We start from the raw sequence: 25,852 nt of genomic DNA, 5'->3' as shown, positions 1-25,852 counted from the left end.
GTGCTGCAGACAAATTAATAAAACAATCAGGCACATAGCAAGAACAAACCCACACAAAACTGTACCGCAATGGACAGTGTACACAATATGACAGCTTGAGGTGGTGGAAGGTACTGCTTTTGCGTTCATTCGTCCAGCCGTGCAGACCTGGAAGGGTTTGAGCCAGCGCCCCTCTTGAGCCATTGCTTTCAATGGGGCACATATACTGGGTATCAACAAAGGGGAAGGGAGATTGCTTGGCCCTTCATACACCCTCTCAAACTTTTCAACAGACAAATTAAGCATGACCTTCTCATAAAGGAGTCTAAGTTGGCTATCGATGCTCCTTCTAGACTACATCTCTATTCTAGGGAACATTTGTTGGTAGGATACAGTGATATCACACACAGAGACGTCATGCGTCTTCATTGAGTCCCTCGCCTCATTGAGTGGGGGGGCGGAGGGTCAATTCCCAACTGGCGCCATGTGGGGGGGCACTTTGTGGAGATCTTTTGAATTCTTTTCAACAGCATTACTGAACAGCAGTTCAACAGGCTTGATAAACATTCCCCTTTCTAAAATAGTTTATGCCTCCAGCAGGTTTTTCTTAAGTGATTTGTAGTTGGGCCAATAAAAGTGTTAATATTATCTATGGATATCCTTTGTCAAGAAGATTTGTTGACAATTTTTAATGGAATCAATGATGAGATTAAAAACAGTAGTGTACTCGTTGGATGTGATTGGAATGGATTAACATGTTTCTTGCCCTTGGTGGCCCCCTAGGGTCCGTGCATTCATCAGGACATGTCGATATCCCTAATCTAAAAGGTAAAAGATCAAAATGATTTAGTGCCAGTTCCTGTCCTACTTTGGTGTTCGTACACAGCTTTGTTTTTGACAATCTATAAACTAACATTCCACTTTCATTAAATACCTATTCCAGTTTACAACTTATAGAAGGACATTTTCTCTCTATAATTGAAGACTGGCTCAGCATCATTGACTACCACCTTGTCTTAATATCACTGGGTTTTCCCTCCCAAGAAGGTGGAGCCATGCACTAGTTCCCTTTTACAAATACATCAGACTAGTTAATCTCCACTGTAGCCGTAGCACCACATGCCACAGACAATTTGGAGTTTTCTATAATGATCAGTCTACTGAGCCTCTTTGGAAGTGCAGTTTTTTAAAATCTCTGGCAAGATATCAAAGCGATATGCTCCGCTAATTTCAGATATCTTTTCCCCTGCCGAGAGCATCTTGCCCAATTTTTACTGCCAAAAAATACCAGAGGTTCTGCCACTACATCTCTTCAGAAGGTGGAATTGTTGTCTCATATTTAAGCAGAGTTACCTCTTTTTTTTCCTGTCAATAGCATGTGGGATATGATTTTCTCCCTTCTGTAATACAGGGGACACGGTAAACCCAAGGGGATACCGCAGTAAGGTTCTTGTGCTTTCTCTTCCTATAATTGACACATTTAATTTACTTATAAGTCTGAAGTAAACTGTGCTTCATGTATCCAGGGCCTGTAAATGAATTGCTGCAAGTAGGCTGCAGCACTGATTGTGCCACCCACTAAAGTAGCAATTTAAAACCTGTCTCGGACCTGCCACTGCAGACTGTAGTGCAGTTTTATACTGCCATTTTGTACCTGGCCAAATAAACCTTTTTCCAAGCCTAAACCTTCTTTTATAATAGTTTAACGTCACCCCTAAGGTAGGCCTTAAATGCTCATAGGGTTGCGTGCTTGATATTTAAAAAGTAGGACATGTGTACTTAAATTTCACATGTGCTGGCAGTGGAAAAAAACATCCTATGGTCGGGTCGTCCTAACTCACATGAGGCCTTCTTCGTATGGGTTAACTCACTCAACCCATATCTTCGGTTCACCATGTCTTCCTCGCCCAAAGAGATTGCTTTTCTCGACCTAACAGTACAATTGGTAGACGGTAGACTCCAGACAACAATGTTTAGGAAACCAAGAGACCGAAATAGTCTCCTACATTTCGAGACCCACCATCCCAAAGCCCTACGGTCCAATTTACCATTCGGACAATTCCTCCGGATCAGACGGAATTGTAGTAACATTGCAGACTACAAAAAGGAATCCACCATATTATCAAGAAATCTACTAGACAGAGGCTATCCCAAAGGAGAGGTTATGAAAGCAAAAAAACGGGCAAGGAATAATAACAGAGAGGCACTCCTTGAGAGACGGGAAAAACTACCCATCGAAAACCAACCGATAACCTGTGTCACGACTTTCACCCCACTATCAACCAAGATCAAAAACACAATTAAACGCCACTGGGGAATCCTAAACACAGGCGATTTGACTTTTGAACAACCAAGGTTTGCTTTCAAAAGGTCACAAAATGTGAAGGACATATTGATCCACACTAGACCGAAGACCACCAAAAAAAGTTCCCAACAGACATTATGGAACCTGCCACCGGTCACCGGTCACTACCCATGCGGTAACTGTGGGGTTTGCAAATACACTAACCCCCAGAAAACAATACAGCTCACTGACACCTTTAAATGGGTTATCCAGGGCCACACGAACTGCAACACCACCCACTGCATCTATATGCTGATTTGCCCATGTGGTCTCAAATACATTGGGATGACTACACGTACAATTAAGACAAGGATCACTGAACACCGTAGTAATTTCCGGTGCAAGAAATCGCACACCAAGATGTGCAAACACTATCTTGAGAAACAACACAGCGCCGACTGCATACGGTGGGTGATACTTGAGGCAAGTCCTAATTGCCCTAAAAATGCCCTGTTCCGCAAAGAACAAAGGTGGGTTCATCGCCTCTCCACAGACAGACAAGGACTGAATGAGGACATTCCCTGGCATTCTCTGTGAACATCCAACCCCTTGTTACTGTATCAATCCACGTCAGGTCAAACACTAGTTACACCACTCCATCATGGCCGGTATTACCTTGGTTACCACGTGACCCGCACAGAGGGCGTTAACTGACGCAACCTTATGACGAGTCCACCTATAAATAGCCCACGCCCCGTTAGTTCATTACCTATTCGAGCTCGGCAGTGATGGGTAGGTGACTCAGCACGGACACGGATAACTTGAGGTAAGATCAAACAACTCCCTAGGTGCCCTATACGAGGGGGAAAGATACCAAGAACTTCCATAACCTTAGTTCTCTTTCCCTAGCCTGAACTATAGGCAACTTCTGTTGTACCGACCCGCCGATAACTCAGGTGGCTATTAGTCCAAGACCTTTAGGTGAGTCTGTAACTAACCACGTCACGATTTGCCATCTCCTGATTCGAGTTCTCTCCCTGAGATAACAGTTGCGTTTTTAACTACTGGTTTTAACTACTGTTTTTAAATCACAACGCACCCACCACGAACACAGGTATAAGAGTGTTCACTACACTACACACTCTTCATACATCACAGGCATGTTCGTATGTGTGACACCGCACACACCACTACCACTTCACTGCACTGAGATGCTAGATTGGCTGTTACCATAGACAATTGTTGATATTTAACATGATACCTGCTCTAATGTTTCCTTTTGTCTCCATACTTCAGGCACAGGATTTCCCCTGAGGTAAAGCACACGAGGTTCATGACACTAGCATGTCCCTGTTTTAACCCCCCACCCACAATTTTACCAGGTCCTGACGAATCGTGGGAAATCCCCAAGCGAGAAACATGTTGACCGACCTTCACATTAGACTAGTTTGAAATACGGCACGTAACTCTCCGTGTCCCAACAAGCTAAACTACACCTTTTTAATGATAGTAGGAGGACCTCCAGAATAAAGTCTTTTCCGGTACCCTCTACTATATTTTAAACCTCACCCTTCCAATTCAGGATACTATTGCCCTGGCCCACATACCCGCACTTCACCAACAGGCAGCTGGACAAAAAGATCTCCGCCAAAGAGCCCCTCTTTGAGGTGAGCCCGTCGGGGATTGCACCGCCTCCCCGACGAGGAGCAACCGCCGATGATGAAGCATGACATCCCTCGGGGTGTGTGAGGCAAACATGTCCAACTTAATGGATGCCCAAGGGTGTTAACTTACACCTTCGGTACAGCCAGTCTCCTTTCTTATCAGGAACAGTTCAGCAACCCCTCGCTTGTTGTTTAGTGGAAAAAAACAATCATTTTTCACTGCAGCAAGGCTAGCTTTCCCATAGACTAACACTGGGTTATCTTATCCCACTTAATAAGCAGTAAATTCAGTTTGGGAGCAGATAGAGAACTACTTCTTCCACTCATTTGAAATTTTATATTACAACCCTTTTTAATGGTAAAGTCTGATTTTAAATTGCTATTCAGACAATGCAATGTTTTTGCAAGTTTACATTTTCCTGCCTAATCCGAATGTGCCTTCTGCCAGGGACCAGGGTCACATGACTGTCAATTGCTCTCCTGTGGTGTCATGTGTATTTCAGGAAACAGCACTTACAACGGTGGCCACACCACGCGTTGCCTTTGAGATGTGGTGGAACAACAAATGCGTCTTAACCATGCATTCCTTTACCACCATGCATGTTGTTACAATGACATGTCTTCGGTAAAGCGGCATTGGACTTTAAAGTCCATTGCTTTCCCTATTGTTGTGCGGACTGGAGTTGGAATAATAAATTACCTCCCGTCCCTCCCTCGCCTTCCTTCCATACAATTGAGGCTCCGCCTCCCACCCAGACCCACCCCCAGCATAAAAACTCTGCCCTCCCCCTCCTCCACCTGTTTTTTTTTGTCTCCCTAGTGGGACTTACTTTCAGTTCCTCCCTGTGGCGGTGCCGGGGAGTCTTCGTGCTGGTTCTCTGCGGCGACGGTGTCCTCTGCAGCGTTCTCCTGGCTGTGTCTCCTCTCCTCGTCTCCCTCGTGGTTTGGGGGCGGAGCAGTGACTCGGGAAGCCGCAGCGTTGTTGGGCGGTCCTCCTGTGGCTGGGGATGTGTTTCCGGGTCGGGCTGTCATGGATGCCTCCTCCCGGACTACACTCTTCTGGAAGACCTGGTAGGACGGGTTGCTGCCCGTTTTTGTTTTTCTTTTTTACATTTACTGGTTGTAATGAGGGTAGGGCCTGTTTTTGGCAGGTTTTCTGGCCGGGGCTGTCATTGGATCCCGGTTGTGATTTTTCCCTTCATGTAGCAGCGTGGGGTTTTCTGCTCCTTTGTGCTTCTGCCATGGGTCGCAAGCGGGCGTTTAAGCGGAACCATATGGTGTCTTCTTCCTCTTCCTCCTCGCCTGAGGTTTCTCCTGTTCCCTCCAAGCGCCCTCGGTGTCGGGGCCTTTCTGGGGCGATGTGCCTCTCATGTCCAAGGAGGAGGTGCAGGGCATGATTGAGGCGGCTGTGTCTAAGGCTCTCCAGGCTCGTCCGGTGCCTGCGGCTTCTTCTCGTCCACGCTCACTGGATCCTGCGAGGGAGGTTTCCTTGTCGGATGATGATGGTCCTTCTACCTCCTCGGGTGGGAAGTTTATCTCCAGGGAGGAGAGATGGGATATTCTGGCTCATGTGCGGGACAATTTGGGGTTCCCTCCTTTCCAGCTGGAGGCGGATGGGAATCTCTTTCCTCAGTATGCTTCTCCCTCCTATTGGGCATGCCTTTTCAGGATCCGGTCAAGGACATGGTGCTGAGGGAGTGGCGTGAGGTTGATAAGTTGCAGGTCCCTCGCTTCCTTCAGAAACTTTACCTTTTGGAGGGGGAGGACCCCTTGCCTCACAATTTGAAGCTGGACTCTATCCTGGCCACTCTGATTGGCAAGACTGCTATTCAGCCCGAGGACTGTACCCCGGCGGATGCTACTGATAAGAAGGTGGATTCTGGCCTTAAACGCTCCTTTGCTGCTGGGAACCTGGCGCTGAGGGCTAGCCTTTTCTCTGCCTACTCTGCGCAGTCTTTGGTTCAGGATTTCGAGAAATTGGCTACGGCGGTTCAGGAGGGCTCTGAGTGCTCTGACCTCCTGGCTGCTATGGAACAGCAGGCTAGGCTATTGGCGGACATTTCATCGGATGTTATTAAGTCTTCGGCTATGTCCACTGGGGCTTTGGTGGCGGCACGTCGTTCCCTCTGGCTCCGGTCCTGGAAGGCTGATCCTGGGGAGAAGGCGGCTCTGTTGAAATTGCCTTTTGATGGACTGGCTCTGTTTGGGGACCAATTGCCTGCCATGATTTCGAAGGCTTTCAAGGTGCGGAAGCATGCCTTGCCGTATTAGGGCGGGGCGGCTCCGTCTGGTAAGCCTTGGAGTAGGGCCCCTCGATCTTCCCCCGAAGCGTGATTCTCGTCAGTCTTTCCGCAGGGTGCGTTTTCAGCCCCGTTTTTCTCCCAGGCACGCTGCCTCCGCTCCTAAGGGCCCTGCCAAGAAGGGTCCCTGACAACTACTGTCTGGCCGGTTCCCTGCCGGTGGGGGGTCGTCTTCAGCATTTTCTTCCTCGTTGGCAGCAGGACGTTTCGGATGGCTGGGTCCTGGACACTGTGGGTCGTGGGTACGTGATAGACTTCCTGCAGGTTCCGCCGGATTCTGGGGTTCGGCTGACTCCTCTGCCTGTCTCCGGTCCCAGCAGGGTGGCTCTGCTGGACGGGGTGTCCTGTTTGCTTGCCAAGACTGCCATCTGCCGGGTTCCTGTAGAGGAGGTGGGGACGGGGACCTACTCCATTCTGTTTCTGGTTCAGAAGGTGACCGGGGGCTTTCGGCCTGTCCTCAATCTCAAGTGGGTCAACGCCTGGGTTCGGCCCGTACACTTCCGTATGTTGACCCTTCAGGCCATCATTCCTTTGGTTCAGCCTGGCGACTTCCTGGCATCCATGGATCTCGAGGACGCTTATCTCCACGTCCCAGTTGCCGCTGCTTCTCAACGTTTCCTGAGGTTCGCTGTGGGAGACGCCCATTTTCAGTTTTGCGTACTTCCCTTCGGCCTCAGGTCTGCGCCCAGGGTTTTCACAAAGGTCCTGGCGCCTCTCGTGGCTCTCCTTCATGCAGAAGGGGTTTTCATTCATCCATATCTCGACGACCTCTTGCTGCATGCTGCGGGTGAGTCTCTTTTGCTCTCTCACATCGGGAGGGCCTTGGAGGTTCTTCAGGGACACGGATTTTTGGTGAACTGGGGAAAGTCTTCTTTGGTCCCGTCTCAAGACTTGGTGTTCATCGGGGCTAGTTTTCAGACTTTGCTCGGCCATGTTACCTTGTCCCACAAGCGCCTGGTGTCTCTTCAGTCGCAGGTTCGGGCCTTGATGTCCCGGGAGGCTTCTCCTGCGGTCCAGTGGCTGCGGGTGCAGGGACACATGGCTTCCGTGGTGTTTTTGGTTCCATGGGCTCATTTTCATCTCCTCCACCTGGCCAACTGGATCCTGTTGGGTTGGTCTCCAGGGTCTCAGAGTCTGTTGTCCCTGCTGCCCATGACGGACCGGATCCGGAAGTAGCTTTCCTGGTGGCTCTGCCGCCAACACCTCCTGGCGGGGGTTTCTCTGACTCCTCCGGCTCCGCTTGTGGTGACTACGGACGCCAGCCTGTCCGGGTGGGGTGCTTGGCTGGGGTCGGAGCAGGTTCGGGGGTTCTGGTCTCTGCTGGATTCCCGGAGGTCCTCGAACTGGCGGGAGCTGAGGGCGATTGTGCTTGCCCTGGTGCACTTTCAGGACTCTTTGAGGGGGCATTGGGTGTTGGTTCAGACGGACAATCTGGTGGCAAAGTCCTATGTCAACCGTCAAGGGGGGACCCGGTCCAGGTCCTTGAACTTGATTGCCAGCATCCTCTTTCGGTGGGCTCAGGTCTGGGTGCTGGGTCTGTCGGCTCTCTACATTCGGGGGGTGGACAATGTGAGGGCGGTTCTGTTGAGCAGTGCCATTCCGTCGTCTCGGGATTTCTCTCTCCTTCCCGGTGTGTTCCTCCAGTTGGTGGGTCGTTGGGGCCTCCCTGTGGTGGACCTGTTTGCGGATCTGGGGAATGCCAAAGTGGTGCAGTTCTGTTCTCTGGGCAGGTGTCCCGGGTCTCTGGGGGTCGACGGCTTGACCTGTCCTTGGCCTCGGGGTCTGCTGTATGCCTTCCCTCCCTTTCCGCTGCTTCGGTCCTTTCTGGTGCGGGTCCGGAGGGATTGTGCTCGGGTGTTGTTGGTGGCTACCTATTGGCCTCGGGCGAATTGGTTTCCTCTCCTGACCGAGTTGTGTTGCGACCGGGAGTGGGTCCTTCTGGTGGTTCCGTCCCCGTTGGAGTTTCCGGCCCGTCCCCTGGATTCTCTCCGGAGGTTGCACCTGACGGCCTGGCTGTTGAGCGGCAGGGCTTAGCTGGGTTGGGGGTTCCTGCCCAGTTGGCGGTTACTTTGCGGGCGTCGCGTTGGTCCTCCACTCTGCTGTCCTATGTCAGGCATTGGCGGGTCTTTTCGTTCTGGTGTGCTGGTAAGGGTGTTGACCCCACGCTTGCTGACCTCTTTTTGGTGATGCAGTTCCTTCAGGATGGGGCTCTTCTGGGGCTGTCGGTGGCTTCTCTGCGGGTGCAGTGGGCAGCTATTCAGGCATTTAGGGGCTCCTGGCGTAATTTGCAGGATGAGGGGGCTCTGATGCCTCGTTTTTTTCGGGGTCTGTTGAACTTGTTTCCCCGCCCTGTTCGGTCCTTCCCTTCCTGGGATTTGCATCTGGTGTTGGATGTCCTGTCTGGTCCTCCCTTTGAGCCACTTGAGGGTCTCGAGTTGCGTCTCTTGACTTTTAAAACTTGCTTTTTGGTCGCTATCACCTCTGCGAGGCGCTTGGGGGAGTTGGGGGCCTTGTCTTGCAAGTTTCCTTTTTGTAAAGTCTTTTCGGATCGGGTGGTTCTGGTTCCCGTTCCGTCCTTTGTCCCTAAGGTCAATTCGGCTTTTCACCTCAGTCAGGAGGTGATTTTGCCTGAGTTCTGTCCTGCTCCTTCCTCGGCTGAGGATTCTCGCTTGCATTGTTTGGATGTCCGACGGGCCTTGCTGTGGTACCTCCATGTTGTTGAGTCCTTCCGGGTGGGGGACTCTTTGTTTGTTAACTTTGGTCCGGCTCGGAAAGGGGTTAAGCCTTCCACGGCCTCTTTGAGTCGTTGGATTAGGTCCACGGTCTTGCTGGCTTACCATCTTAAGGGTGTGGTTTCTCCTGTGGGGGTTCAGGGGCGTTCCACTCGCAGTATGGCTGCTACGGTGGCTGAGTTGCATGGGGCTTCTGTGGTGGAGATTTGTAGGGCGTCAACTTGGTCTTCTCCGTCTACTTTTGTCCGCCACTATGGAATTGCGAGTCTGGAATATTTGGATAATGTTCTGGGCCACAGGGTCTTGTCCTCTATGCAGGGCCAGGGATGTTGATCTGCTGTGTTTTGGGCACTGTATTAAATTTTGGTGTTCTTTATCACTCAGTTGTCCGTCTCTGTTTTCTTCTGCTTGCTATGTCCTCAATTGTATGGAAGGAAGGCGAGGGAGGGACGGGAGGTAATGCTTCCATTTCTAACGATAATGGCATTACTCCTAGTCCTACTCCCTCGCCTTCCTTCGAGGACCCTCCCTCCCTCCCGGTGTGGTTCAACTGAGTGCTAGCTCGGCTTGTTTACGTACAGGTGGAGGAGAGGGCGGGCAGAGTTTTTATGCTGGGGGTGGGTCTGGGTGGGAGGCGGAGCCTCAATTGTATGGAAGGAAGGCGAGGGAGTAGGACTAGGAGTAATGCCATTATCGTTAGAAATGGAAGTATTATACAGATCCAAAGTCCAGCGCTTTCCCTAAGGCAAGTCGTCGTAAAGACTCGCGTGGTAAAGAAATGCATGGTTAAGACGCATTCGTTGTTTCTACTGCATTGTTAAGGAACAGGTGGTTTAGGCATCCGTGGTTGTGTCATACAACTGTGTATTCCTTCCAGACAGGGGACAAATGGGCCTCAGGTGTGGGGAAGGTTATTCTTCTCCTGAGCAGGATGGCCTGGAGATTGCACTCAGTCCTTCCTGGCTTTAGAGATTAGCGTAGGGGCTGTAACCACTCCTTGCTGACTTAAGAAAATGCCTTCCCTGTCAATGCCAAATGCATCCCACTGCTGGACCGGTCTTCCCTGTGTTACCCTACACAGATTGTAGCCAGGCTTAAGATAAGGGGTAGAACTAACCAGAACTGGATTAGAGTTAGACAAAGGGTGTGGTCCTCACACACAGGTTGGTGCTGGTATAACAATGGCACCCTCAGAACATCTTATCAGAGCACTCATGGATCAATTGAGACTTCAAAGAAGGACTGACCTGATGTCTGAAGCCTGAAAGAAGACTGGATCAGCTTGCCTTGAACCCAGGACCCCAGAAGTAACTTCAAGGGTCAGGTGGTTGACCTCCTGCTTGAGCTACAGTGACACAACAAGCTTCCAGAGGCCTTTTCCTGCACCTGTCTAGTTAACCAGTACCAATTGGACCCTGCTGCTGGCCTCCGCTGAAGTGAGTCTTGACCTCCAAGGGGTGCCCTTCCAGGTCCTGGAACTCTGGCTGCTATTAGAGTGAATTTCGCCACACCAGGAGCTGCAAGAACTGGACTTCAAGAGATAAACCAATGATTCATCGCTATTGGCCTTAAAAAGAACTGTCCTGAGTCACCTCATGAATGTGAGAGAACTTCACCAAGGTCTATGTGTACCCGCATCTGACCGCTGACATGACTAGGCCCTGTGTCCTGGAAAGGCTTCACCGCCCAGTGCTCTTAGCATTAGAAGCAAGAAGATTAATGTTTTCTGCAAAGATAAAGTTCCCATTATTGACCAGCTCTTCACACCAATGACGACCACACCGCCATTGCGAAGTTCTGACCAAGGCCTAAAACTTCAGTAATCTACTGCCAATTAGTGCCTCTATAGATCCAGCTTGCATTCCCACTGTCAACGACCTCATCGACGAGTGCTTCTTGTGTGAACACTGGACTAAATTAAAAGGCAAACTTTCCACTGGGATGAACCTGGTCCCTGTATCTGATCCGTGTTCTTTCGGGATTGCCCTGAACCTTTTACTGTGATCGGTCCAGCCCTTGTGGATAAATGTGAGGGGCACTTTGTGCTCCTTGGTGCTAGTTGTACTTAAAACTATTACATTTCGTAACTCCAGATATACATATTGGATTTTTGTCATCTTGGTTTCATTCTATTCATTAAAATTACTCAGTTTTTCTAAATTGGTTTGAGATTTTTCTTGTGTTAACACCCAAAGTGGTCTCCTTCTTAACATATGGTCAGGTATGCACCACTATTTATCCATCTCAGAGGGTCCATTCATAAATATAGTGCAGTAATGCGGCTTGTTTATTTTTCACTAAGTCAGGTCCATGTAGGCCTCCCTTTTTTGAGCATAGAAGACATGGGGCATATCAAATGAATTTTCAACAACACCTCTGGAAACACAACACAAGTGATTTCTGGAAGCTCAAGGGTATCTCCTGGCAGATTAAAGTATTTTGAGATGTAAGGACGTTTTAAACACTGCCATGCATCCCACCCATGATATAGTCTGATGTCTCCAGATGGACAATCCCGTTGTAAAAATGTTGTGGAGGAGTTTCACATTAGCATCGCTAATGCCTTCCAGCATGGATAGTTAAATCATTTTTAAATTTGTGTCAAATGGTTTGCGTCTGCAGACCATTTTAAAGGGATGGATTCTGAATAGGAGTGCAGTGCTACAGGGCTTAACGTAGAGTTGAGGCTCATTCAGTTGTTCAGATTCATTTAAAGCCCTAAGCCTTTTGGTACTCCCTCAGCTATCATTGCCAAAGAAAGATGTCTCCATGTCTGTGACCACCAGCAGAATATCATCTCCAAACATCACCACCTTACAAGGAAGACTAAGCAAGCGATGATGAGCCGAATGACTGAGCAGCCGTGCTGGACTCAGAACCTTCATATTTCTGTGTCCAGACTCAGTGTTCTGATTCTCTCCAGTAATCAGGAGTAGTTTTGACACTCTTCCATATATTCTTCTGCTAAATTATATTAGAAAATGTTATGTGCATCACAGACATATTGTTAAAATTGTTCATGTCTACTTTCTGAGCCATTTGAGAACCTTCACCAGGTGGTGTTTGTACACAACTAGATTACTCCAATACCCCAAGCCTAGAACCTTTTGAAATTAATGAAAAAAATCACTTGACTGAAAATGACGTGGCCAGGCACATATGTTGAATCCGGTATTAAGATATTTCATCCGACAGTAAACCACCTTAATTAACCTTTAATTTTTAACAAGTTATTCAAAATAAGTAATATATGTGCAGATTGTGTGCCTCGTTTCTCAAGTGATCCATAATATAAATAAAGTTACATCTTCTGTGCATGTTTTTTGCAGAAAATGTTCTTTCGTATATTTTAGTTACATTTAAGGTATTTCTAGGACCTGTTTCTGTTCCCCATGTGGTTCCAGTTACTTTGGAAAGAAGCATGGGTTTTCTTCCATTGCTCATTTCTGCATATCGTACAAGTTTCCTCATCATTTTTCGTAGTTCAGTTAATTGCATGAAAGCCCCTGACGAAGGTGATTTCTACTACATTTCCTCTGATGTATAAAATGTAGTGATACTTCGTGTGCTTCATGGGTTGACATCTTGCCTCATAGATTTTAGAGGTTCAAATTTTAGTAACACAAAAGTCCGCCAATAAATCAACCATTCAGCCAACCAATCACATTTTGTAAAGCATAGATACGTGTTAATGAATGAAGATATAGGTATAGCACTTCAGGGAGTTACCAATTGGAATGCCGATGTGCATAAACCCTTTAGCTCAATTAGTAATTTGGCCGCAACATTCTGACAATCTGTAATCCTTGCACCGGATTATACCACAGAAGGTCCACGCAGAATACTTGTGTATTGTGCTGGGTGAGGATTACTCGTGCAAAGATTCAGAGACATTTTTTTTATTTACCTTGTAAAAACGCTGCAACCTGTTGGTGAGAATTTCTAGAATAGGATACATATCACCCTTATTTAAATGCAGCATTTTTTTGTGCCTGAGCTTTTCCCGCCTGTTTTACGTATTTCAAATACATCTTCATATCAGCATGGCACTGGCCTCGTTAATAAATTAGGGCAAATGGGTACAATGGTTATTTTTAAAGTAATTTAAACGATGCCTACATATAACGTTAGGTGGGTAGGTATTACACTTTACCATTGAAAAAAGGGTGCAAAGTTTATTTGTGCTGAGAACAATTCAAGTGTCAAGTTTTCAAATTTCGACTCTCGTCTTCAAAAAAGCACCATCAATAAATAATAGTTTTAAAAAGTGGAATTCTGCAAAAGGCTGCATGTGATGTAGAAAACTCCATAACACTTTTGTCAACACTCGGCATGTCTTAGAGGAGATGAAAAGGTGGCGACTTACTTATAAAGATATGAGAGAAAATCATTCGGTGGGAAATAAAATCATGTGTTCATCAAGCAACATTTCTATTGAATAAGGCATGTGTGTAAATTAGAATGAAATTAGGACTACTTATGTTAAAATGGCCTTTCTTTTCCATCATCCTAAAATGCCATGCCTAGATACTTACTGTAGTGGGGGTTCAATGTCGAGTCTCAGTTCTAATTAGAAATATAACCTGAATTTATAATCGGTGATGTGTTTGCTTGAAAGTAATTAACTTTAAAGGAGTAAATGTAGATATTGCAAAGAAAACCATTGTCATGCTCCATTGATTTCCAATTAGGGCCAGAATAGTTAATTGGCACATTTGCAAAAGCCTAATGTGTAGGGAATGCAACTGATATATAAATTGAGTTGAAGGCTTGACCCAATGGAAATGAGCTAAAACTGTTGTCTGTGGGTACTCGCTTACAGAGTGGATGACTGTATTATTTCAGAATTTCGTGCAGTTTGATGTCCCTTTGGACCTTTGGTTTACAGGCTTAGATCAAATGCAGCTCAGACAGTTTGCTCTTTGCGCGACCCGATAATGTTATCAGCGGCTAGGGGCATGTGTTGATTTTGAAAGGTACTTAATCAACAACTCTTTCTCCTATTAAACAAGCCAATTTAATAGATGGAATGCTTTCAGAAGTCTCAACCCTGCTAATTGCTGGAGAAGCATTCCAGTCCATCGTTTTCTGCCCCTCTGAGCCACTTCTGGTGAGGAGAAATATATGCGTATGTCTTGTTCCAGGAGAAACAGTCCAGCCCGAACTATCACTCATTGCATTTTTTTGTCCTATTGTTTCTTTCTGTCTGCAATTGAGGAACCAGGTTTGTAATTTTTCATTGGTTTTTAGCCGTGTGGCGATCTGTGATATGGAGAGCATATATATGAATGCAGTTTACATTGTGTTGGAATGTGTCATTGATTTGGGGTAATACTCTGTTTTTGCTGTTTTTACGGTTGTATATCTGAAATGCACCCCTTCAGGATTAAAAGTGCATTTGCATGAGGAATCTTAACACCACTGTCAACTGCAAAAGAAACAAGCATATGCAATGCAATAGGTCTCGATTTCACGTGAGTGTGAGTTATTAGCATTGCAAATGACAATGCCTTTTATTTATGTTTTGGGTTTTAAAAAATAAATAAAAGGCATTGTCATTTACAATACTAGTTGCTGAAACTCTCGCAAATGCAAGACTTATTGCATTGCAATAAAGGGCCTTCTCCACCGCTTGTTAGATTGTAAGTATCAGAGGAAGAGACCAGCCTGCAACGTCTTCAAAGTAGTGATAAATAGTGCAGTGAAGAAGATGTGTAAGTGTTTTTAAATTACACAGACACAATGTGAAGTGAGAGTTACATATGATCCGAGCTATAAACCCTAACAAAGCGCTCTGACACCTTTTTCTCTGTGATTACACTGTCGCGGCTCAGGCGGAGGGGCTGGAGGGGGTGCTATTTCCTGCCTATTTCCTGCCCTTGCCGTGATTTGAGTGTGCAGTGTGACATTGCGTAATGCCATTGCTATCTTTGGCCTAATAAAAAACACTCCAGCTGGTGCAGGGCCGACTGTGCTTTATGGCAGGCATCAAGAGAGGGATGGTCTCGGCTGCAGCTCCGGCCTCGTACAGTGCCCCTACTATTACTAGTGAGCGAGAGGCGCTGAGGTGGTGACTACGCAAGTCGCAAACCCCAAGCCTACTTGAGTGCAGAAGTCAAAATATGAACGAAAGAAAACTTCCTAAAGCTGCGTTTGGAGGTAATTGCGATTAAACCCCATCTCCCACCATGGGAAAGGAGAGGAGGCATTCCGACTTTTCGTTTATGCGGAAGCGGGAAGGAGGACAATATACATGTAATTTGCAACTGTCCCAACTTAAAGGATATAAGATGCACCTTCTTACGTCCCTTCTTCAGGTATTACGGCATCCGGTCCTGTAGGCAGGCAGTGAAGCTCTGCTTCAACCCTGTTGACGTCCAGATTAACTGTTGGCTAACAAAATTCTTTGAGACGGTAACCAAGAGACTTAAAAACCTGTTGTTAACTGAAATACGTTAAAGATAAGAGTACAAGGGCTTCAGGAGGGAGCACCCAAAAATTTTATAATAACACTTTATAGTTGTACCAGTGTTTTTATTTATTGCCCAAAGGTTAAGAAAATGCTTCTCATATGTAAAATTAACTTAATATTCTTTAGCTGCACTCGCACTTTAAATTACCAAGCCTCTAATTTGAACAATGGACTTGGTTAAGCTGTGTCATGCGGCTTGTAAATTTATGGTAGTTATTGTCAGTTCAGCACTACTTAAAATACAAGAATTTATGAGAATCGTCTTTTAAAACAGCAAATTGCACAAACTGAGAATATTTCATTGATGTTCTTTTTTAATGTTGTTTTTAAATGTAATAATTTGTGTACAATGGGAATTTTTATTGTTATGTATTTGCAAAGATTTTAATTAATCAAGCAAAAATAAACATTTTCTTATCTATCTTATCTGGTGGTGGTGGTGGTATAGGTGGTGGTACAAATTAAGACAAGGCCGTACTAAGGAATGAATAATAAGCATATTAAGGAGTCCGAAGGCAGCATTTACGAAAGACAATGACACAAGCCAATTAATAATATGGGAGGGGAGTGGGCGCAGCTTCTCTCCCATACTCTACTACAGCAGTCTCATATAGCAAGCAGTGCATGCCCGCTGCCGCTAGGCACAACCTACAAAAACAGATATGGGTGCATTATCCCAGCATTATCCCAGCACAATCACTAGCTTTTCTCCAACATCGTGACAAGGCATGATGGAGGCAGATGATAGCACAGTCAGAAAACATGTCTGTTTCTTTTCAGCAAGTGAAGGCACCAGTGTGGCACAGTTCCCTTCGCTTGCTGTGTCAAGAACTTCTCACAAAGGAATGCTTTTGCCTCCACAGGGGAAAAGGCAACCGTGAAAAAAAGAGCCAATGGCTGGTGTAATCATGACAGTGCACACACAGAGGGCTCAAGAATGGAGCAGCTGCTTCCCCCATTTCTATTGCTCCTAGCTTCCACCTCCTAAGCAATAAGGTTCATAAAGAAGAAAGTAGAGACGAGGCATTGGTACCAGCACCACAGAAGGAGATGGCTCCAAGAAGCAGGATCTCTACCTCTCCATCACTAACCTCTCACTAGTGGAGGAAAATAGGAGCTGCTGTATTAAAGGGTTTAAACAACAACGATAGGGAGCGCGAACGTCACGCTCCACTCCAAAATGCACTGCAGTTATAGGATACTCGATCCAAACTCATATTATTCCATTTGTCCATTTTTAATGTTAATCCGTGTTTTAATCAAAACATGTTTTATCTAGTTTTTTTCACTTTTTCTTGCGCTCAATATCCACATATGTAACTAATTGCGTTTTTTGGAAACTTTACGTATCAACATGCGCCAATCCAGGCTTCTTTGTGAATACAAATCCGACACAACAAGTAGTTCCAAGCAGCTTCTTTATTCTTAACCCAATGCATTTCGGGCACTTTTTGCCCTTCATCTGGGGTAGCTGAAAATTACAAAGAAGTCCATTAATATTAATAATAATAACCTCCCCTCAATTTAAATTAATACATATAGCATTGCTCGACTATAACAACTTGTTTAAAAATGCATTGCATCATTTAAGTTACCAAGTTCACAACCTTCGATGCCTCTGGTTACTTATTTTACTTAAAGAAACACAATTACAACCGGGATGAATTTAAACGCCAATGTAACAAGCTGAGTTCTGCTATTTGGTTAGTTTGTTCATGGTTGCACAAAATATAATACCAGGTATTTCTCGAGGCGTATTAAACTCTCACTATTTCTTAGTGTTAGCATGTTCATGTGCTCAATAAAAGCCAAATGCTTTCTTCATCTTAACGTGCTTAGTATTTATCTGCCCCACTCTTATCAATGCGCCGAGCGTACCTGCTCTCGTATTTCTTATCCTCCCAAGGCAGGAATGAGTCCAAGCTTCAAAATCAAGCTCTCCCACTAGCAGCTTAGCCGTTAGCCTAATGAATGCTCCACCCTACAGGTGCTACCAATAAAAATGCGTTTAACACACCCTATGTTTCTTGTGAACTTCTAATCCCAACATGCATTATTTCCTCTCAATTGCAATATATGTATTAAAGTCATAAGTCCATCTTCTGCACTCCATGTATTTGTACTTTCAAGCGACCTCTTTATTCCACACTGCCAGGAACTTGCGAGGGAGAGCGTAACTGGAATTGGGACCCTGGACAGCTCAGCCAGAGCTACAGCTACAGGTAAGAAGCATGCGCATCATGAGACACCCTACCAGACACCTCCCCATTAGACACAATGCATAGGCAAACCCCAGCACAGTACTGTAACCAACATACAAGAGACAAGCATCATGGTACATGTAGTCAGCAGAAGTTAGCAAACTATGGCAGTGCAGAATCACAAGACAGGAAACAGTGGAACACATTCTAAGGAGATGCAAGGACATGTGGAATGCTTTAATTGTACTGACTGTAATACATCGGCACTCAATTTACAAATGCTTCTTTGTACCTAGGGGCACCATCAGGCGGACAAACAATGTCAACAGAGGCAGCAGCACCATCTGACACTGCACTCGCAGGGCCGAGCACCAGCCAGGCTGCCGAGGAGGAGGAGGACGAAAACACCATAGGGCTTGGTATGGAGGGAGACCTGGTAATAGACTTTGGAGCACTGCACTCCCCACAAATGCCCAGCACACCCCCTTGCAGTTCTCCCCAGAGAACTCCCCGACAAGGGACCTCCTTCCACCTACACCAGCTCCTGCCACGACCATGGCTGTGGCACCAGTACAACCTGTCCTGGGAGCAGGGGCTCAGGCCCCGGCCAGCACCACACCCCCACCAGTGGCACCCCAGCCCACTCAGCAGGCCGGCAGCAGCAGTACCCGGCGCCGTGCCATCCCCACCACTGCAGCACCAGCACGGGAGGGCAGTGTCTTCCTGGGCCTCGAAGGAAAGATGGTAAAGATACAAAGGCAGCAGGCAAAATCCATGATGGCCTGCCAACGCCAGCTCCTGCAGCACAACCTGCAGATGGGGGAAATGGTAAAAGGATTTCAGGCCTTCGTGGTTTCAAACAAGGAGGTAGCAGCAGGTTTAGGCAGGCTAACCACTGCCATTACCCAGTTGTGTGGCAGAATGGAGGAGCATGAGCTGGTGCGCAGGCGGGATGCCCGGGTGCAGAACCGCTCCATGAGCCGCCTTGCTGCGGCAACGGCACAACTCTGCCAGCGCAGTGCCAACATGGAGTCCAGCCTCACACAAAATACGGCAGAGATAACAAGGGGAATGGCCCGCATCACGACTGCAATGGAGGCCATGATCATCTCTAACACTGCCGCAAATCCTGCCCTGGACCTGGGGGATGCTGGGGACAGCAGCAGCCGCAGCAGCCCGGCCAGCGCTGCGTCAGAGCCACGCAGGAGCACCAGGCGCTCCGCAGATGCGCTGGTCATTCTGAGGGGGCTGAGGGACACCCCAGTGGGGCTGCCAAGCGGTCAAAGAAATAGCCTTGCAAGGGCGGGTGAGGCAACCTGGACCTTGGACTTTTGTTTTCTTTGCCATTACACCTTTTTTTTGTTGCACATCAGTGCAGTAACTGTGTTGCAACAGTATTAAAAATTGTTTTTTCACAACAACCATTTAGCTGTCTTTGCATCTGTACTCACTCAGAAATAGTTTTCTGTAATCTCCTCACGTCTGTATCTGCCATCACTTGGCGTACACACCCCAGCTGGCTGTGTCAGTGGCACAGCTTCGTCGTCGTCATGGTCCTCGTAGTCAGACAACTCCACCTCAGTGCCCTTCTTCACCGCAAGGTTGTGTAACATTGCACATACAGCTATGATCTTGCAGCAGGTGATGGGGGTATACTGCCTTGCACCTCCACTCTTGTGCAGGCATCTGAATCTACTTTTCCAGATGCCAAAGGTCCGTTCGACGACATTCCTTGTGCGTATGTGGGCCCGGTTATACCTCCTTTGGCTGGGTGTGGAGGGGTTGAGGTAGGGGGTGAGTATGAATGAGCGGAGGGCATATGCACTGTCGCCTGGAAGAGAAAGGGGTAACATTACACACATGCATACATGTATTCCACCTAGCTACTGTGTGTTATGGGGGTCTGATGATGTGTCTCACCTAGGAGGTATCCTTCACCAAATTCGCCAGCCATCAGCCGTGCATAGATGCCGCTCTGTTGGAAAATATAGGAGTCATGGGTACTCCCTGGAAATTTTGCTACCAGGTCTGTGATGGTGCACTTCGCATTGCAGATCACCTGCACGTTGATGGTGTGTGTAGACTTCCGATTGCGGTATATGTATTCTGTGTCCGCTGGTGGGCAAATCGGAATGTGCGTGCCATCTATGCAACCAATGATTTGGGGAAATTGTGCCATCTGGTAGAAGTCAGCTTTAGTTTGTAGCAGTTCTGCGTGGGTTGCAGGGAAAGAGATGTATTGGTCCATCCTGTGTATCATGGCGTCAAGGAATGTGTGGAAGAACCTTGACAGGCTGCTCTGGCTCACCCCTCCTGCCGCTGCAACTCCACTTTGATAGCTGCCAGACGCTAGCAGGTGTAGGCTGCATAGCACCTGGACGTGTGCTGGGATGGCGTGTGCCCTTGGGGTGTGGTGGTCCAAGAATGGTTTGAGATCCCTGATGAGCTCAAGTATGGTGTCAGAGTCCAGCCGGTATCTCTGTAGGATCTCTGCCTCTGTGAGCATGAACAGGGTTATCCTCTGTCTGTAGACCTGTTCATTTCTTAGCCATTCCCTCTGTCCTTCCTGCTGTAGCCGTAGCCGCCTCGCAATGACATAAAAAGCTGCCATCCTGCAAGTTGCAATGCATTTTGGGGCTGTTTATATGGGTTGGAGTTGGTTACCACCTGATCGTAATCCATGGTAAATACCGAGTGAATTCTACCGATTCTGAGCCGATTTCGGTGTTTCTGTGCCTCCCTACATCTCCCCATCTGTCGGAATCGGGGAATTTCCCGATCGGTGATTCATACGAATCGGTATGTTCTCCGATTCGGCTCATGTCCGATTCGGTCTATCTACCGATTCGGTACATGGACCGAATCGGCTTCATTCCGAATCGGTGTGTCTACCGAATCGGTACATGGGCCGATTCGGATAAATTCCGAATCGGTGTCACTACCGAATCGGTACATGGACCGAATCGGTTATTTTCCGAATCGGTGTCACTACCGAATCGGTACATGGACCGAATCGGTTATTTTCCGATTCGGTGTGTCTACCGATTCGGTACATTGACCGAATCGGTGTTTGCATCCGATTCGGTGTGTTACCGATTCGTTACATATCCGATTTTCGGTATGTACGTATCGGATTCTTTTCCATTCGGTGCTCATTCCGAATCGGTTTTCACTCCGATTTTGATTTTTTTTTGTTCCCTACATCTCGATGGCTGTTTACCGATCGGTAAGGGCCAAAAATCGGTATTTTCGGCCGTTACCGATCGGTAACGGCCTACCTACATCGGGCCCCAAATGTGGAGGACGCCCTGCATGTGACGAACTGAGTAGGATCCAAACAGTACAAAAATATGGTTGTGTATCTGCATATAGGGACCAGGAAACAACGTACGTCCTTCCCTGTTTCTGTTGTCCCTGAACCTGAAGGATGCCTTTGGAATTTTCAATATAGGCTCCAGCTGCTAAGCGTTTCTATATTCTCCAACCTGCTGTGGAAATATCAGTCCCTGTAGCTCTGCTGTAGCCTTCGGTACCCCCTTATCCTGGTCTCAGTCCCTCAGAATGAAATCCTAACATACCATCATTCTAGGATTATATGGAGGGTGGGAGGACAGCGAATATTCCAGGGGGACGAAAGGGTAAAAGGGTATTCAAATGGCCCCATACCTGTGGGCATCCACAAACAATTTGCAGACTGTTTCCCTTCCTGCAAACTTACAGATATGCATGCCTGCAAAATGCTAGTATCAGTGACCATACAGGTTTGCATTGGAATAATACAGCCATATTTCATAGGAGCATAAGAGAACAGAGGTGTGTGAAAGTTGTGCGATTTGCCTTTGTGTAGTTGCGCACAATTCAACAAAATGACAAGCAATGCAAATCAGTCATTTTGCAATAAATGTTATCATGAAATGCTCCCTCAAATCTAAAGACGGAGCAAAAAACAAGAGCACCGGCAAAAGCAACTGCTTGTGTTCTGGTGTCATCGTGCGTTTACAGTGAATGGCGCATTTGCTTTAAATGTTTACCATAAATAGCACGTCATTACGCAAAGTAGCATGATGACCTAATTTATGGAACTTTGTATGCAAAGTGTAAATTGAAATTCCCGAAATGGAGTGTAATTTATTTTTCTCCCAGGTCTAAGAAGGAGGGGTTTCTCCATGGCAGAAAATAGTATCCCCATGGCGAGAGAAAAAAGAACATAAAATTGTGCTTTTTCAAAATTCCCAGCGTTCCACTCCAGTGGATTGGTCTGAGAGAGCAGGGGCAATCACCTGAAGTATGTGTGGTGTACAGGGTGTATACCTGGCCATTTGAGTATGTTTGCTCATTCACACTTGTTGCATTTTGTGAAAATGCATTCAGCTGCACAAACTGTAGTCTGAAGGCTACAACCACTATTTGTACAGGTTTTATTGGTGAATCTGGTCTTGACATTCAATCAGTTCGTTACACACTAATATTTTTTCAGTAATTCCTCCTGTGACTCATTGATGTTTTGCAACTTTTCTTTGAATAGATTATCATTTCCTTAATATTTCTCCACATGGGTAAAACAGACCTTTGAAGAAGCGGACAAGAACAGGGATGGCCTGTTGAATATTGAAGAGATATATCAACTAATGCATAAGTTGAATGTCAACCTGCCACGTAGAAAGGTCCGACAGATGTTTCAGGTAAGTTTGTTCAAACCACCTCATTTGTATGTCTGCAGGGGTCAATGGCCAGCTTGCAGAGTTGCACTATAATAAGGAATGGACCATTGTTTATATTATTTAAAGTAGGCAAAGGACACTAATTAACATAAATAGTTTTCCATAATGAGAACTTTTTGGTATCCTCTTTCTTTTTCTCTTATATTGGCAGAGCAATCAGAGTTTTGAGAAATTCTTTAAAAATGTAATTTTTTCACTTAGATATATTTAGAATGTACTTTGGAAAAGCCTCAACATTACTCCTTGTAGAAACTAATCAAATAATTGTAATGTAAACTGGGAACAATGTGCTGACAGTGTTTAATTTGAGCAGGTGGTTGCAGATGGAAGGGGAACCTGCACTCTTTATTGGCAACCAGGACTTATTTTTCATCATCAGGCAGAAAAGAGAGAAAGAAGGAGGAAGGGAAAGATAGGAAAACAGTGACACAGGGAGAAAGAAGGGCAGGAAGGAACCAGCAATAGTTAGGTAAATGACAGGAAGTGTGAGGTGCTGGGAGAAAGTGGCATGTTGTGGTTTTCAAAATTGTAAACAGCCCTGCCAATTGGCAACTCCTGCCTTCAGCTGCACTAGGGGCGGGCTCCTAAATAAAGCTTTTGACCCCTAAACTTAAAAGTATATAAATCAAAGCATAGCTATTGTTAGGTCAGATTTTCCATTTGAAATGTGTTTTTCGTTTTCCTAATAAAGTTAACAAACCTGCACAAAACTTTCACCAAAAACAGTTCTACTCCTCAGGCTCTTTTATGGAAAGTTTAACGCTCATCCATTAAGTTGGTGCCTAAAAAAACGGGGTAGGGGCCCAAACGTGTAATTTCACATTTTGATTCTCATAGGAGAGTTTGCTTTTCCACACAGAAAAAAGGGCTGGATGGAATCACAACAAATTTGGTACAAACTTAGAACGTTTAGAACCAGTCATTACATGACTCAGAGATATGTTCCCTACAGCCTGAAAATAAATTGTAACAGGCACTTTTGTTATGGTATATATAACCAAGTAGATATTACGTAGAACTGATCGACCCTATTAAAATAAGAATGAACATAAAAAATGTCTTCTAGTTTTTGTTGTTTTTGCAATGCTTATATTTGTTATAGCTTTTTTGTTATGGGGGGTATGCACAGTGCTGGTAGTGAGGTGGTGCGGCAGCGGTGCAGAGGTGGTGCTATGCTGGTGCTACACTGGTGCTGCAGTGGTGCTGGGCTGGTGCTGGGCTGGGGCTGAGATGGTGCTGTGGTGGTGTAGCGGTGGTTCTCAGGTGATGCGGTGGTGCTGCTGAGTGATGTAGAAGTGCTGCTGAGTGAAGCTGACTGGTGCTGCACTGATGCTGAGGTGGTGTTGAACTGATCGCAAGCTCTGTAGGTTCGACATAGTGACTAATGCCTTCTGCCCGTTCCATTCTTTTAGCTTTGAGGGCCTTAAATAGTCGAAATTATCACACTGGTAAGTGTGATGGTTAGTAGTTGTGCTGTTACTATCATTGGCAGCACTGGCAGGGACAATGGGCGGTGCAGTGGCCTCCGGGAAAGGGTCCATTCTAACAGTGGCGCAAGGTAACTTACCACAGCGTTCCGGGTCACTTCTGCAGAGAGCCACTACAAACAGATACACTTTAGTGCAACACCAGTGCAGCGTCACTACAAACATAGCTCAGTGTAGCACCAGTGCAATGTCACTACAAGCAGAAGCTGAGTAACTGCAGCTCAGGGTTAGAATAAACACAACCTGTTGTAACTAAGAGGCACAATCACTATAAACAGAGTTTAATGTAACACCAGTGCACCTGCACTGCAAACAAATTGCAGTGCAACAACAAAACATATTCACTATACAAATAGGGCACTACAATATCAGCACAGGGTCATTAAAAATAGCTGAGCGTAACACCACAGTAGAGTCACTTTTAAAAAAGAGTTGAGAATGAACAATGGTGCACTTTCAGTATTAAATGGAATGTTGGCACGTTCACTGAAAATTAAGCACAGTGTGCATACTCTATTCAAAGAGCTTACTGAAACTTCGCTGAAGTGAATACACAAAGAGAGCTCAGATACTACAAATTGAGCACAATTTAACACCAAAGCAGGGTCAGTGCAAACAGGGTGCAATGTAAAACCAGTGCAGGGTCACCTCAACCAGAGCACAATGGAACAACAGTGCTGGGTCAGTGCAACAAGCGCACAATGAAACAACAGTGCAGGGTCAGTGCAACCAGCACACAATGAAACAACAGTGCAGGGTCAGTGCAACCAGCACACACACAATGAAACAACAGTGCAGGGGCAGTGCAACCATTGGACAATGTAACAACAGTGCAGGGTCAGTGCAACCAGCGCACAATGTAACAACAGTGCACAGTTAGTGCAAACAGTGTACAATGTAACACCGGTGCAGCGTCACCACAAACACAACACAATGTAACATCAGTCCATTGCTTCTACAAAATGAGCACAGCATAACACCAGTGCAGGGTCACTACAAAAAAAGCACAATATAACACCAATGTGGGGTCTCTACAAAAAATGCACAATGTGGCACCAGTGCAGGGTCGCCAAAGAGCACTGTGAGAATGACAAAGGATCCGCCAGCCGGAAGAGTAATATAATGGGCGAGGACTCCCAAAACAGACCGGAAGCCACCAGCGGTCTATCTCTGCAAGATGACATGGGATCATTGAAACAGAGGAGGGACAATAAAAATACTGCAACAATGAAGGAAGGACGGCGCAGTCAGGAGGCAGTAAGTTGGAGAGAGGCAGGAGATGAGGAGCCCAGCTATCGAGGAGGAGAAGACCAGCTACCGGAGGGGCCGAGGACCAAAGACCAGCTTCCGGAGGGTCCGAGCGTCGGAAGTGAGCTGCAGGAGGAGCCAAGGCCCGAAGACAAGCTGCCGGGGAGCCGAGCATCAGAGACCAACTGCTGAGGGAGCAGAGCATGGAGGGAAGCCTCACAAGAGCATACAAGGCGCACATACCTGGCGGCCCAAGGAGGGGAGAGGACGCCCCGAGTCCGGACGCCCCAGCCCTGTTGATGGGTCGTGGCCCAAGGCAAGTGCCATTGAGGGGAGCATTCTGCAGACCCCCCAGGATACAGCGGCATGGATTAGCAAATTTAGCGGCACAAATATGGAAATTTAGCGGCACAAATATGGAAATTTAGCGGCATTTTTGCGGCACCTTATTTTACTCATAATCATTCATTTTCAGCCTTATTTCAATGGAAACTGTTTAAGCAGAGTATTCCGCTTTGAAATAGGCAACCTGGGATATGTAACGGAGGAAGCAGCCCACAGGTGAAGGCTGTTATTCCTTGGAAATGCAATCCTCCATTTGCTTTAGTATAGGTTCTGGGAAGCCCATCAAAGATGGCCTAGTAGCATCCCATGGGAAATGGCATTCCAGAACCTACCTTAGTGAAATTAAATATTTGCCTAAGATCACACAATTTCAGCATGGAAGCCACGATTTTTTCCAAATTTTCTGGTTTCACTCTGTA

General features: G+C 46.5%; 1 protein-coding gene across 2 annotated transcripts in view; it reads left to right on the top strand.

Moving 5' to 3' along the window:
* PLCH1 (phospholipase C eta 1) overlaps positions 1-25,852 on the top strand; it is an 897,070-nt gene that overhangs the window by 488,216 nt on the left and 383,002 nt on the right. For both annotated transcript variants that reach the window (XM_086944121.1, XM_086944120.1), the window contains one exon: positions 22,185-22,314. In XM_086944121.1, coding sequence (XP_086800247.1) covers positions 22,185-22,314 — 130 coding nt within the window. The remainder of the gene's footprint in view (positions 1-22,184; positions 22,315-25,852) is intronic.

Source organism: Lissotriton vulgaris, chromosome 11 (genome assembly GCF_964263255.1).
Source record: "Lissotriton vulgaris chromosome 11, aLisVul1.2, whole genome shotgun sequence".
Taxonomy (NCBI): Eukaryota; Metazoa; Chordata; class Amphibia; order Caudata; family Salamandridae; genus Lissotriton; species Lissotriton vulgaris.
This window is presented reverse-complemented; position numbering and strand designations above follow the sequence as displayed.